This window comes from Elephantulus edwardii, unplaced genomic scaffold, assembly GCF_000299155.1.
Source record: "Elephantulus edwardii isolate Elephantulus edwardi_28Jun2011 unplaced genomic scaffold, EleEdw1.0 scaffold00208, whole genome shotgun sequence".
NCBI lineage: Eukaryota > Metazoa > Chordata > Mammalia > Macroscelidea > Macroscelididae > Elephantulus > Elephantulus edwardii.
The window spans coordinates 2,419,420-2,432,833 of record NW_006399958.1 but is presented as its reverse complement, the minus strand read 5'-3'; the positions used below and the strand labels follow the sequence as shown (position 1 = coordinate 2,432,833).

Sequence of the window (13,414 nt, the reverse complement as noted above, 5' to 3'; positions counted from 1 at the left end):
CCCCGCTCCGCCCGCGCCCCGCGCCCGCTCGACTCCGGAGGCGCCCGCAGCCCGGCCAGTCCCGCTTGCCCCCTCCCCGGGGGGCCATGGGGGAGCCCCCGGGCTACCGGCCCTCGGCTTGGGTGTATCTGCTCCACCAGCTGCCCCACACCGACTTCCAGCTCCGCCCGGTGCCCAGCAGCTTCGCTCCCCAGGAGCAGGAATACCAGCAGGTGGGGTCGGGCGCGGGGGTCCTGGGAGGATGGCGCTGCGGGGCCAGAGCCACCGGGTCCCAGGGGGAGGAGGCTGGGTGCCAGATACCTGTGCTCCTGGGCTCAGACTTTGGGGTATCTGGAGGAGGAGGAGCCTGGGTGTGTACCTGGAGATTTACCTAGGAAGGGCTCCCCAGTTCCCTTCTAAGGGGGGTTTGGAGCAGGGGTACGGGAGCTGAGTCCTTGAATGGAAAGGAATCTGGGAGCCCTGGACTCCTGGGTCTCTGGAAGAAGGAGCTGCCTGGGACTTTGGCCTCTAGAGTCTTGGGGGGGGGTTTAGGGAGAGGCAGGTCCACCCTCCTGTGTCCAGAAAGATGACCCCTCCCCCCATAAGATCAGGACAGGTGAATCCGTCCCAGTTATAAGTAAGGACTTGGTAATTGTGGAGAGGAAAAAGGACAGGGGGTGTCCTAGTTCTGGGGAGGGGTTGAGAACCGGGTATGGGAGGTGGGAGGGGAGGGGGGCTGGGAAGGTGCGAGGTGGGTGGGGGGTGGTGGCTGGAAGAGAGAGCACACACACACACACACACACACACACCCGCGCCAGGACAGAGGGGCCAGCGCTAGGGCACCGGAGTGAAGGAGGATGCAAAGATGAGGTTGAGTTTTGGGGGGGTCCCAGCATTTCAGAAATGAGCCCCGGAGGGAGGGGCTGGTGTGGAAACATGGCAGAAGCGCGGGATCCCCGGGGAGGGGGCCCCCCGCGTGGGTCAGCAGCGGTCGAAGCGCAGGGACAGGCCCCTGACCCGGTTTAATTCAAGTCTTTGACTTTGAGATTAATGAGGAGAACGGGCTTTGGAGAGCTGGGAATTGGGGTGGGAGAATTCGGAGCCCTGGAAATAAGTGTTAGGTGCCCCCTCCCTCCTGGAGTATGGGGTCTCTCTTCAGGTGCCCTTCTGGAAGGGGGGATGGAGTTGAGAGCGTGGAAGGAGAGGAGGGTCCCAGAAAAGCAAGGAAGGGGAGGGTGCCGTGCTGAGCTATTTGGGTCACGGCTGACACTGCTGTGAGCGCTCAGCCACCTCCTATCTGCCGCCCCCTCCCCACCCATCCCACCTCCTCCTCCAAACCGGCGGGGTGCGGGTGGGGGAGTCTGGCGACGTGCCTTCACCGGGGCCCCTGCCCTCGCCCACAGCCGCCTGGCCTGCCAACAGCCGCGCGCTCTGCACTCAGGGTGCCCTCCCGGTTACACAACCCCAACCTCCCCAGCGCTCCAGACGCACCGCGGCTCATCCCACCAGACCTCCCTGGTCCCCTGGGCTCGCAGCCAGAGTCACCCCAATTCACCCCAGCCCTGGTCCTGGCAGGTGGGCATCCCAGCAGGTGGACACATGGGGCCAGGGCGTCCCTCCACACCCGAGATGACCACCTTGAGCACAGCTGAGGGGACACACACACTTTTTAACACACTCTGACACACACACTATTCACTGTCACTCCCATACCGTCACTTACACAAGCACACACTCTTAAAACACACACAAACAACATTCCGTCACATGCAAGCGCACAGAAACACCCACATTTGCTCACGCCCGGGCGCACTCACACCTAAGCCACCCACGGATTTGCACACACACTCACATGTTCACTCGCTTGACACATAGACACTCGTGCATATCTGTACCTGAACACACGCCTGTGCTCGCTCAGTTGTGGGCTTGAATCACGTACTGACATGCACATTCAGTGTGCAATCATTATACACACACACATACACGACTCATATTGTTGTTGTTATGTGCCATCGAGTCACCGGCGACTTTGTATACCACAACCGTAAACCCTGCTCTATCCTGTGCCAATTTCACTGTCTCCGACACACCTACCCCCATTACCCCAGTCACTGAATCAATCCACCTCATAGAGGGTCTTCCTCTCCTGCGCTGTCCCTCCACCCTCCCAAGCATGACGTCCCTCTCCAAGGACTGGTCCCACCTTACAACATGTCCAAAGTATGTCAGACGAAGCTTCAGAATCCTTGCCTCCAAGGAGCAGCCTGGTTTAACCTTCTACAGAATGAACCTGTTTGTTTTCCTAGCAGTCCATGGTACCCTCAATACTCTTCTCCAGAACCACAGCTCAAAGGCATCAATTCTCCTTCTATCCTCCCTAGTCATTGTCCAACTCTCTGATGCATAACAAGTGATTGTGAAGACCATGGCCCGTATCAGGCGCACCTTAGTCTCCAGAGTGACACCACTGCTCTTCAGTACTTTGGCTAGGTCCCTAACAGCAGACTTTCCTATCGCGATACATCTTTTAATTTACACATAAACACTCACATGTGGACTCAGTGTGCTCTTTCTGAAACACACTCATAAATTTGCTCACCCTCCACTACAATCCCAGAGGTACACGGTTCAAATCCACCAGATGCTTTGCTGAAGAAGGAGCAATCTCCTCCTGTACCAGTCAGATCTGATTTGACGGTACACAAACACAATAAAGAAAAAATTACAATAAAAAAATTTGTTCACCCTCACACACAGTCACATGTAAACACCCACATACACACCCACGTACATCAGCACTTTTATGCACATACACACATACACACACACACACACTGGCCTGCACCATAAACACACAGTCACACACCCATCCACACATGCACGCAAACACTCAGAAACACTCACATACCTGCACGATGGCTTACTCGCCCCTATTGAAAAACACTCACACATGTTTGTTCCCTCATCCACACGCACACACGCTCGTACTGAGACAGGCACACTCACTCACGGGTATACTCTCCAACACACACAGCAATGTCCCAGGTTCGCTCACACACACACACACACACACCACTTCTCGCACACTCGCGTAGCCACACCTTGCCCTGCCAACACAAACCTGCGGACACACTCACACCCGCAGAGACCCGTCGCTCACAGACACGCTCACACACACGCATAGTGACAGTCACCCCCACACACACACACACACTCTGAAAGCACACGTCACAATTTCATTCGAACTCCCACTCACGCTCACTCCTGCTTAATCACACACATTCACAAGCACTCACCCCACGCGATCATTCAAAAATCACACACTCGTTCACACTCACACACCAGTTCACACTCATGCACACACTTATTCACGCCAATGTAGCACTTGTTCACGCAATCACTCACATTTGCACACTCGCTCACACTCACGCACTCGTGTTCACATGTTCACATGCTAATTCACACTCATTCTCGTCCACGCACGCACTCGTGTTCACACTCACACACTCACTTGTATTCACACTCACTCGTGTTCACACGTTCACATGCTCATTCACACTCATTCTCATTCACACACGCCCTCGTGTTCACACCTGCTCACACTCACACACTTGTGTTCACACTCACTCACACACACACTCGTGTTCACACGTTCACGTGCTCATTCACACTCATTCTCATTCACACACGCACTCGTGTTCACACCTGCTCACACTCACACACTCGTGTTCACACGTTCACATGCTAATTAACACTCATTCTCATCTGCACACTCACTCGTGTTCAAACTAGCTCACACTCGCTTGTATTCACACTCGCTTACACTCACGCACTCGTGTTCACACGTTCACATGCACATGGTCTTTCACACTCATTCTCATCCACACACACTTGTGTTCACACCTGCTCACACTCACACACTCGTGTTCACGCTCACACACTCGTGTTCCCACGTTCACACACCCGTTCACTTTTACACACTCGTTCACGCTCACATACTCTCACACTCCAATTCTCACCCTCCCTCGCTCCCTCACACATCCCATTATAAGGACATGGTTGGTTTGTGTAGTTTTGGGGGGACCCATGTCTTCGAGTCCCAGACGCCTGGGTCTGGGTCTGGATCTGACTCTAACGTGGACCCACCTGGCTGTGGGGCTGAAGGCAAGATCCCGCCCAACTCTGCGTCTCTAGTGTCACATCTCCTGAACCTACAGCATCTACAGTGTACACAGCTCACCGTGGTTCTGCAGGGCACAGCCAGGCTCAGAGAGCTTCCTCCCCGGGTCTCCATGGTTCCCCCTTCCTCTCTGCCCCTATTTCTTTCCCCCCTTCTCATTTCTGGCTCATTTTTTCCTCTTCCTGCGTGTTGGCTTCCCTCTCTCCACCTGCTGGGGTGGTGTATTTTCTGACTCTCCTGTCTCCTACCTCGTCTCCATCATCTAGCCTCTGCCTCAACTCTGCACGTGTTCTTTTGCTCTGTCTCTGTGTCTCTGTCTTGGGCCTCCCTCCCTCTCTGCCTTCCTCCCCTCCCCTCCTCCTCCTCTGTCTTCACTCATTGGAGGACTTACACACCCGCTACAGAATGACTCTTGCTCTCTTTCCACCCCCTCATCCCCTTCCAGGCCCTCCCGTCTCCTTCCTTCTCTCCTCTTCTTCCTCTCACTCACTCTAGCTTTCTGCTTTTCCCCTCCTCCCCCTTCCCCTCTCCATCCCTGAGTACTACACACACAGTCACTGAGGCAGAAGCCACCCTCCCCGGGAGTCCTGAGTGGCAGAGTCACAGCTGTGGTGGGTGGGCTGTGCTCAGCAAGAGGGTTAGAGGGAACAGTGAGTGGGGAAGAGGGGGAGGGAACATGCCTGGAGCAGACCCACCCAACCCACCCCCTGATCTCACACAGCTCTGAGGAACTTCAACAGGTCCCCAGAGCCCCTTCCACCTGCTTGATGGCACTGGGGGGCGGGGGGGGGAACTGAGGCTCAGAGAAGGCACACAGATCACACAGACCCTGGACAGAGAGTAGAACCAGAACCCCAGACTGGACCCTCTGGCTGGAACCCAGCCACCCCCACCCCAAAACCCCACTGTCAGCTTGGGTAGGGCTAGACGCCTCATCTTTTTCCCCACCAGCCCGAATGTCAGGAGATTGGGACTGGGGTACAGTCCCTGAGCTGCCCAGAGATTCAGCTCATCATAACCTGAACCTCCCAGACCAGGACCTCAGTTGTGGGGGTGGATGGGGGAGCTCAGAGCTGGAACCCAGGAGGGCTGAGATGTCCCAAGCCCTGACTGCACCCCCTCCCCCAGGCCCTGCTGCTGGTGGTGGCCTTGGCGGGCCTCGGCCTGGGCTTGAGTCTCATCTTCATCGCTGTCTACCTCATTCGCTTCTGCTGCTGCCGGCCCCCAGAGCCACCGAGGACCAAGAGCCCCCAGCCCGGGGGAGGCTGCGTTACCTGGAGCTGTGTGACGGCCCTTCTCATTGGCTGGTAATGGGGCCCCAGGCCGGGTGGGGGTTGGGGACACGAGGACACGAGTTCTCCAACCTCTCTGCCTACCTCCCTGGGGTTCACCCTCAGACAGACGATCCCTGCTTCAGCACCAGAGCTGGGAGCTCTGTTCCCATCTGCTAGATGGAGAAACTGAGGTGCAGAGGGCTGAAGGGACACCCCCCCTCCCTGTGACAGCCAGCATGCAGGAGAGGGCTAAGAACCAAAGTGAGCGCTCCCGTCTACCTTTGGTGACTGTGTCGCTGAATCCAACCTAGGGGGAAATAATGTATCATCTCTGAGAATCAGTTTGTGCATCCATAAAATGGGCACATTATGTTGCGTCTCTGTAAAAGCCTAACAGGGAGCTCTAGTGGCCCAGAAGGAAAGGAGGTGTTAAAGCAACCCAAAGGCAGCTAGTTTGAATCCACCAGCTGCTCTGAGGGAGAAACATGGCCCATCTCCTCCTGGGTGATTTACGGCCTCTGAAAACCCACAGGAGGGTCAGCCTGTGCGTTGAATCAGCCACATACAGATACGCGCGCCAGTCGTTATCTAGGGATGTCACTCATTCATCCATCCATCCAACAAAAAGTTCATGAGCACCTACTACGTCCTCTGCGTCCATGGAGTGAAAGCGCTTTGGTGGCACTATGATTGAGCTGCTGACGGAAAGACCGAGGGTTCCACTCTCCCCAGAGCTCTGCGGGAGAAAGGTGTGGCTGCTGTCTGCTCCTGTGGGGATTTACAGCCTTGAAATCTACAGGGTGGGTCTCAAAACAGACAAACAGGCAAACTTCCTGCCGTTCAAATCAGAACCTACTCAAAGCCGACTCTCCAGGGGGGTGCTGGGCTTGTTGCTGTTGTTGTTGTTAGGTGCCCACAAGTCAGGCCCTCCATAGCTGGCCTTTCGGTGGGTTTTCAGAGGCTGTAAATCACATGGAAGGAAATTCTCCATCTCCCTCTCGTTTGGGCAGCGAGTGGATTCGAACAGCTTGCCTTTTGGTTGGCAGCGCAGCTCCTTACTAGGGGCAGCTAGGCCCCTTTCTAGTCAAAGAGCCAGTTAGTAATAGAGGATTCACCATCCAAGACCTCCTACTGTGTGCTGGGTCCTAAGCTCATCTTATTCCTTCCTAAAGTGCCCTTGACGGATTCAAGGTTGTCACACTCATTTTGGAAAGAGTATGACTCGGAGAGAGGGAATGTTTTAGGGCCTCCAGGCGACTGAAAAGAGAGAAGGACGATGGACCCCGTTAGCCTAACCCCCCCCCAGGCCCATCTGAACCCAAGGAACTTCCCTGATGTGCCCCAGGAGAGAGAAAGTGGAAATCGGAAGTCACATTATCTAACAAGCACCCATGCCACCCAATTTCACAGCAGCCCTGTCACAGGCCACTGCCCCAGGCCACACATTAGGGCCCTGGACCTCTGGACCCCGCATCTGGGCTAGGGGAGGAAGTGGGGCCCGGCTGGTTACTGCTTCAGCCCTGGGGACACCCTGGAAGCCTCATCCACCCCACCCACCCGAGGCCAGGCTGTGTGCTCTTCTAAGACACACTGTGTGTGTGTGTTTGGGGGTGGCGTGGGGGGCTGGGTGCCCTAGATCCAAGATGCTTTCTCTTCAGGCCCTCATGAGTGAGGGGTGGATGGGGGTGGTGGACAAAGGCCCAGTGGGGGGAGAGACAAGGCCCCAGCCCCCGCTGCCTGTAGACAAGAGGAGCTTTGTGGGGCTCTGAACAATGAGGCGGGGGCGCTGGGGCCTGGCGTCAGATCAGGGTCGGGGGTGGGCGCCCCCCCACCCCCACCCCCACCCCGCATAGGCAGGCGCTGGGAACGCTGAGGGCGACCATCTCCCTCCACCCAGGCGGGCTCTCGCCCCCTCCGCCCGGGACGCGCAAGGGAGGAGGGGGGTGCAGCGGGTATTCAGACCCCACAAAGAGGCCTGTGTGTTGGCTGGGGTGGGACGGGCCGGCTCCTGGCCCAGGCTCCCTCCCACATTCCCCGGCTTCGCTCCCAGCTGGACGGACGCTCTGTCCCACAGAAGGAACGGGAGCGGGGGTGAGGGTGGGGGCGATAGGCTCTGGGTGCCCAGGATATGATGCCTGCCTATGGGTGTCCATCCCACGACGCCCTCAGGTGTCGTGTCGGGGGGCGGAGACTCTGGATACCTGAGGACAGGTGTTAAGGATGCTGGGACTCCTGGGTGGGCAGCAGGGAGAGGCGTGTGGGGCTGACCTCATCGAGAGAAGAGGGCTTCAGCCTGACACAGGCGTGATCGAGTTCCCCTCTGGGGAGATGCGAGTTAAATTTGAGGGCCCCCTCCCCTCCGCCACCACTCCACCCACCATTACCATCACAATGACGTCCCTCGCTGGGGGAGTGAAGCCATCCCGTTACCTTGACAACCGATGGGAGACAGGGCCAGGCCGCTCCTTTCCCACGGCAGGCTGGACCAATGGGGTGGGAGTGGGGGGCGGGATAGGCGCGCACACAGAGGGGGTCGTGGTTCTCCCGGTCCCGGACCCGGTTGCGATTTCTCCTCCCTCCTCCCATCAGCGCAGGCATCGGCATCGGTTTCTATGGCAACAGCGAGACCAGCGATGGCGTGGCTCAGCTCAGCTCGGCTCTGCTTCATGCCAATCACACGCTCAGTGCCGTGGACCACCTGGTGAGGGGCCAGGGGCTGGCCAGACCCCGACCCCACGTCCTGACCCGTGCTCCCACCCCCAGATCCTGGACTCTGCCCAGTCCCGGGCCTCCCAGCCAGTCAGAGCAGCAGGGTTCAGAGCAGAGACTCCAGATACAACCCTTAGGACCCCAGACCCAGGTGTCAAGTTCAGATTTGCATTTGAGACGGTACCCCTAACTAAGATCCTAACCACAAATCCAGTACCTCTGACAAAGGACCCTCGGAACCTCGACTCAGATCAGGAAATTGGGGTTCAAACCCAGATTCCAAGCCCATACCCAGTTCCAGTTCTGGACTTTAAGCTGAGACCTATGCCTTAACCCAGACAAGGACCTCAGGTCCACTCCTGTCCCCCATATAAAGACCCAGGACCCTACACAGCCTCAGGAACCCAGGAACTCCTCCAGAAAAACAAGCTTCAGACCAAAACAGACCCCAGGTACAGTTAGGACCCAAAATATCAAGTTAGGACTTGGATTTGGGACTGTACCCGCCCCCCCAGCCAAGGACTCTTCTACAAATGCAGGACTTTTGACAAGGAACCCACAGAACTTCCACCCAGATCTAGCACTTGGGACTCAAACCCAGACCCCCACCGCCACACACCCAAGTCCAGTTCTGGGTATCAACCCAAGGCTCATACCTCAAGCTAGACCCAGATCAGACCCTGGAGATGCCAGGCGCTGACACAAGGTGAGGTCTAGGGCCATGAACCTAATCCTGACCCTAAACACAGACTCGGGGACCTCAAAGATGAGATTTGGGTCTTAGAAGCCAAAGCTGATCCAATCCCCAGACTCCAGGGATGAGACCTGGCCCAGCTGCAAACTTGAGATTTCATAGCCAGTCTCAGGCCTTAGTCAGCAGAACTCAAACTTGTGATCCTTGATTTAGGATGTGGTCTTCAGATTTAGGACTCCAGACTTAATCTCCGTTTGAAAGCTGGAACCCAGAACTCTAGTTACTGACAATCTGTGGTGGCCTACACATTCTAAGGCTACAGAGCTCCGTACACTTGACCTCAGACCCAATACAGGCTACAGAACTCCATGAACTTGACCTCAAACCCAATATAGGCTACAGAACTCCATGAACTTGGCCTCAGCCTTGATAAAGGCTCTAGAGTTCCATAAACGACTTCAGATGTAATAAAAGCTACTGAGCTCCATGAACTTGACCTCAGACCTGATAAAGAGCTACAGAACTCCATGACATTGGCCTCAGACCCAATAAAGGCTACAGAACTCCATGAACTTGACCTCAGACCCAATAAAGGCTACAGAACTCCATGAACTTGACCTCAGCCTTGATAAAGGCTCTAGTGTCCCATGAACTTGACCTCAGATCCAATAAAAGCTACTGAACTCCATGAACTTGGCCTCAGACCTGATAAAGGCTACAGAACTCCATGAACTTGACCTCAGACCATCCTCTCCCTTCCCCAATCCTCAGATACCCTCATTACAATTCATTAATAGGTCACTCTGCAAACCCCACCTGTAACCCCCAGGCTCCCCATGGTAAGGCCTTCCCACACTCAGAATCACCCTCAAACCATGCAGGTGTTTGAGACAGTGGAGAGGCTGGGTGAGGCGGTGAGGACCGAGCTGACCACCCTCGAGGAAGTGCTCACGCCACGCACGGAGCTGGTGGCCGCAGCCCGGGGGGCCAGGCGGCAGGTGGAGGCAGTGGCCCACCAGTTCCTGGGGCTGGCCTTCTGGCAGGGCGTGCCCCTCAGCCCCCTGCAAGTGGCTGAAGACGTGTCCTTTGTGGAGGAGTACAGGTGAGTGGAGTGGTGGCCCACCAGTTCAGTTCTCATCTGCTATTTGCAAGGTCGGAGGTTTGAACCAGCTGGGTTCTCATTGGGCATGAACTCGGATTCTGACTGGATGTGGATGTGAGTTCTGACAGGTCGTAATGTCAGTTTCTAATGAATGTAGACTCGGGTTCTGATGGTCTTGGACTCGGGTTCTGAGAGGCATGGGCTCGGGTTCTGATGAACATGAACTCTGGTTCTGATGGACGTGGACTCAGGTTCTGATAGGCCTGGACTCAGTTTCTGATTTGGTGTGGTCTCGAGTTCTGATGATGGGCATGAACTCTGGGTCTGATGGGTGTGGTCTTGGGTTCTGATGGCCATGGACTCAGGTTCTGATGGGCTTGGAGTTGGGTTCTGATGAGCATGGTCTTGAGTTTTGATGGGTGTGGTCTTGGGTTCTGACTGAGCATGGACTCAGGTTCTGATGCACATGCACTCAGGTACTGATAGACATGGACTCAGGTTCTGACTAGGAGTGGACTCGAGTCTGGTGGGGGTGGACTTAGGTTCTGATGGACATGGACTCAGGTTCTCACCAGGAGTGGACTCAGGTTCTGATGGGCGTGGACTCGAGTCTCATGGGGGTGGACTCAGGTTCTGAGCTGGGGAGGGCCCTGGGTCTGGGATGGACAGATCCGGGCCATGAACCAGGAGGTGCATCCCCAGGCTTGCTGGTCTGAGTTATGCCCGTGTTCGAGCTGGTACCTCAGACGTGTCCCTGTCCCTGTCCCCTCCCCAGGTGGCTGGCTTATGTCCTCTTTCTCCTCCTCGAGCTCCTGGTCTGCCTCTTCACCCTCCTGGGCCTGGCCAAGCAGAGCAAGTGGCTGGTGATTGTGTAAGTGCGGGCAGCCCCCACCTCCTGGCCGTCCAGGGTCCCACTCAGCATATCACGGGGGTGAGCTGCTCCCTGACGGGGCCCCTAGTCTCCTGTTCCCTGGCATGCCAAGATCCGCATGCAGGCAGGTCTCATGCACCCTCTCAGTTCCTCCTGGACCACACGGAGTTCGTCCTCGGCCCTGCAGACTGCAGTCCCTCCATGACACAAATGGATGGTTAACACACTTTACTGCTAGGTCTCAAGGGGGAGTTCACCCTCGGAAGAAAGGACTGAAACTCTCTGTACTTCTGATGATACCGGAATCTGGGAGAACGAGAAGGACCGTGCTGGGATTCGAACCCAGGTCTTCCATGTGGAGGCCCCGGGCCCTCCTGTTCTTCACCTGACGTGATGCTGACTCAGAGTGACCCCAGAACTGTGATGTCGATGAGAACATTCGTCCATACCATGGATCGCCGGACGCACAAACACACTTGAGCCAGAGTGCTTCCTTGAAGTGAGAATGGCCTACTTCCCTCTCATGCGCTTTGGACGCATTGCTGGGGAGACTGGTCCCTGAATGATGAAGGATGAGAGTTTAAGGGGATGGATTGACACGATGAAGCCGGAGCGGTGTCTCTGTTGCCCAGACAGGAGTTCTGAGTCAGCACAGCCAGCGTCGGGGCTCGTGGGGGCCCGGCAGCCCTGGACGGACAGCATGAGGGCCCGTGGGGGCCCGGCAGCCCTGTCCTCCACGGTGTTGTCAACGGCTGGTGTTTTGGAAGTAGTCTGTCAAAATTGTGCTAATGTGAAACCTGTACTTGGATCAAGAGGCAGTAGTCAGAACAGAGCAGGGTAACACTGCATGGTTCAAAATTGGGAAGGGCGTACGCCAGGGATGCATCCTGTCTCCATACCTTTTCAACATGTATGCAGAGCAGATTATCCGAGAGGCTGGGCTCTATGAGGAGAATTGTGGCATCAGGATTGGTGGAAGATCTATTAACAATCTGCGTTATGCAGATGACACAACCCTGCTTGCTGAAACTGAGGAGGACCTCATGCACTTGCTGCGAAGGGTCAAGGACTGCAGACTTCAGTATGGACTGAGGCTCAATGTCAAGAAGACAAAGATTCTCGCCACTGGACCAATTGGCAGTGTCAGGATGGATGACGAAGAGATTGAGAGTGTTCACAGCTTCAGTTTGCTCGGCTCTACAGTCAACACTCTTGGCACCAGCAGTCAGGAAATCAAAAAGCGTATCGCAATGGGAAAGTCTGCTGTTAGGGACCTCTCAAAGGTACTCAGGAGCAACAGTGTCTCTCTGGAGACTAAGGTGCGCCTGATACAGGCCATGGTCTTTGCAATCGCTTGTTATGCATCAGAGAGTTGGACAATGACTAGGGAGGACAGAAGGAGAGTGGATGCTTTTGAGCTGTGGTGCTGGAGAAGGGTACTGAATGTACCATGGACTGCCAGGAAAACAAACAGATTTATCTTGGAGAGGATTAAACCAAGCTACTCCTTGGAGGCAAGGATTCTGGGGCTTCGTCTGACATACTTTGGACATGTTGCCAGGAGGGACGGGTCCTTGGAGAGGGACATCATGCTTGGGAGGGTGGAGGGACAGCGCAGGAGGGGAAGATCCTCTATGAGATGGATCGATTCAGTGACTGGGGTATTTGGGATGAGTGTGTCAGAGGCAGTGCGGTTGGCGCAGGATAGAGCAGAGTTTAGGGCTGTTGTGCATAGGGTCGCTATGAGTTGGAAACGACTCGACGGCACATAACAACAACAACAACAACTGTCAAACCTTCCTTCTGAGGTGGACTTGAACCACGAACCTTTCCGTCAGCAGCTCAATGTATTAACCATCTGTGCCACGCACAGACTCCTGGAACAGACCCCCCCAGAGACTCATACCAGCCCCAGGATCGTCCACCTCCCAGAGTGGACTGGCCCGAGCTGGCCAAGCTTCGGGTGCCATCTTGCTCTGAGAAACCAAGGACTCTTACAAAATGGAAAGATGGGGAAACTGAGGCCCAGAGCCGGGCAGCCTCCTCCCAGAGTCACGGAGCAGGACAGGGCCAAGCTGGGCAGCTGTCCAGGCTGCCCGCTTGCCAGCCTGGGCCCTTCCGGCAGCCTCTTGCTCGCCGCCACCCCGCGGGCCTCCCTGGGCAGGGGCCAGATGTTAAGTCTGACGTCAACAGCCAGTTCCTCTGGCCCTAATTCCAATCCTCCAGGCTGCAGAGGTGGGGGTGCTGTAACAGGATTTGGGGTGGGGGAAGGGAAGGGACAGATTAAGAACCCAGAGCCCACCCTGTCCATCTCCCGCCCCCCACTGTCTCCACTGTAGGATGACCGTGATGAGCCTGGTGGCTCTTGTCCTAAGCTGGGGCTCCATGGGCCTGGAGGCAGCCGCCGCCATGGTGAGTGCTGGTTGCCAGGCTCCTGGGGGTCTGAAGGCCTAAATGTCCAGGTTTGAGGGAGGAGGGGCCCAGACCCTCAGGTCTGAGGGAAGAGGTACCTGGACCCCTGGTCTGAGGGAAGAGGGACCTGAACCCTCTGGTCTGAGGGAGGAGGGGCCCAGACCCTCAGGTCTGAGGGAAGAGGGACCTG

General features: G+C 56.2%; 2 protein-coding genes across 2 annotated transcripts in view; both read left to right on the top strand.

Moving 5' to 3' along the window:
- The first annotated feature begins 6 nt into the window (after positions 1 to 6).
- TTYH1 (tweety family member 1) overlaps positions 7 to 13,414 on the top strand; it is a 20,672-nt gene continuing 7,264 nt past the window's right edge. The window contains exons 1-6 of the mRNA XM_006897293.1: positions 7 to 212; positions 5,291 to 5,469; positions 8,026 to 8,137; positions 9,721 to 9,941; positions 10,717 to 10,812; positions 13,152 to 13,224. Of these exons, the coding sequence (XP_006897355.1) occupies positions 87 to 212; positions 5,291 to 5,469; positions 8,026 to 8,137; positions 9,721 to 9,941; positions 10,717 to 10,812; positions 13,152 to 13,224 (807 nt within the window). The 5' untranslated portion in view covers positions 7 to 86. The remainder of the gene's footprint in view (positions 213 to 5,290; positions 5,470 to 8,025; positions 8,138 to 9,720; positions 9,942 to 10,716; positions 10,813 to 13,151; positions 13,225 to 13,414) is intronic.
- LOC102877457 (WAS/WASL-interacting protein family member 3-like) lies at positions 6,096 to 7,831 on the top strand. Its single transcript, XM_006897307.1, has 3 exons — positions 6,096 to 6,100; positions 7,180 to 7,283; positions 7,791 to 7,831. Exons 1-3 carry the CDS (start codon positions 6,096 to 6,098, stop codon positions 7,829 to 7,831), a joined length of 150 nt encoding a protein of 49 aa, XP_006897369.1.

Coding starts and splice junctions, on each gene's coding strand:
- LOC102877457 (XM_006897307.1), top strand. Junction 7,284..7,790: donor CCCACCCCCACCCCCACCCC/GCATAGGCAGGC, acceptor TGAGGGCCCCCT/CCCCTCCGCCACCACTCCAC.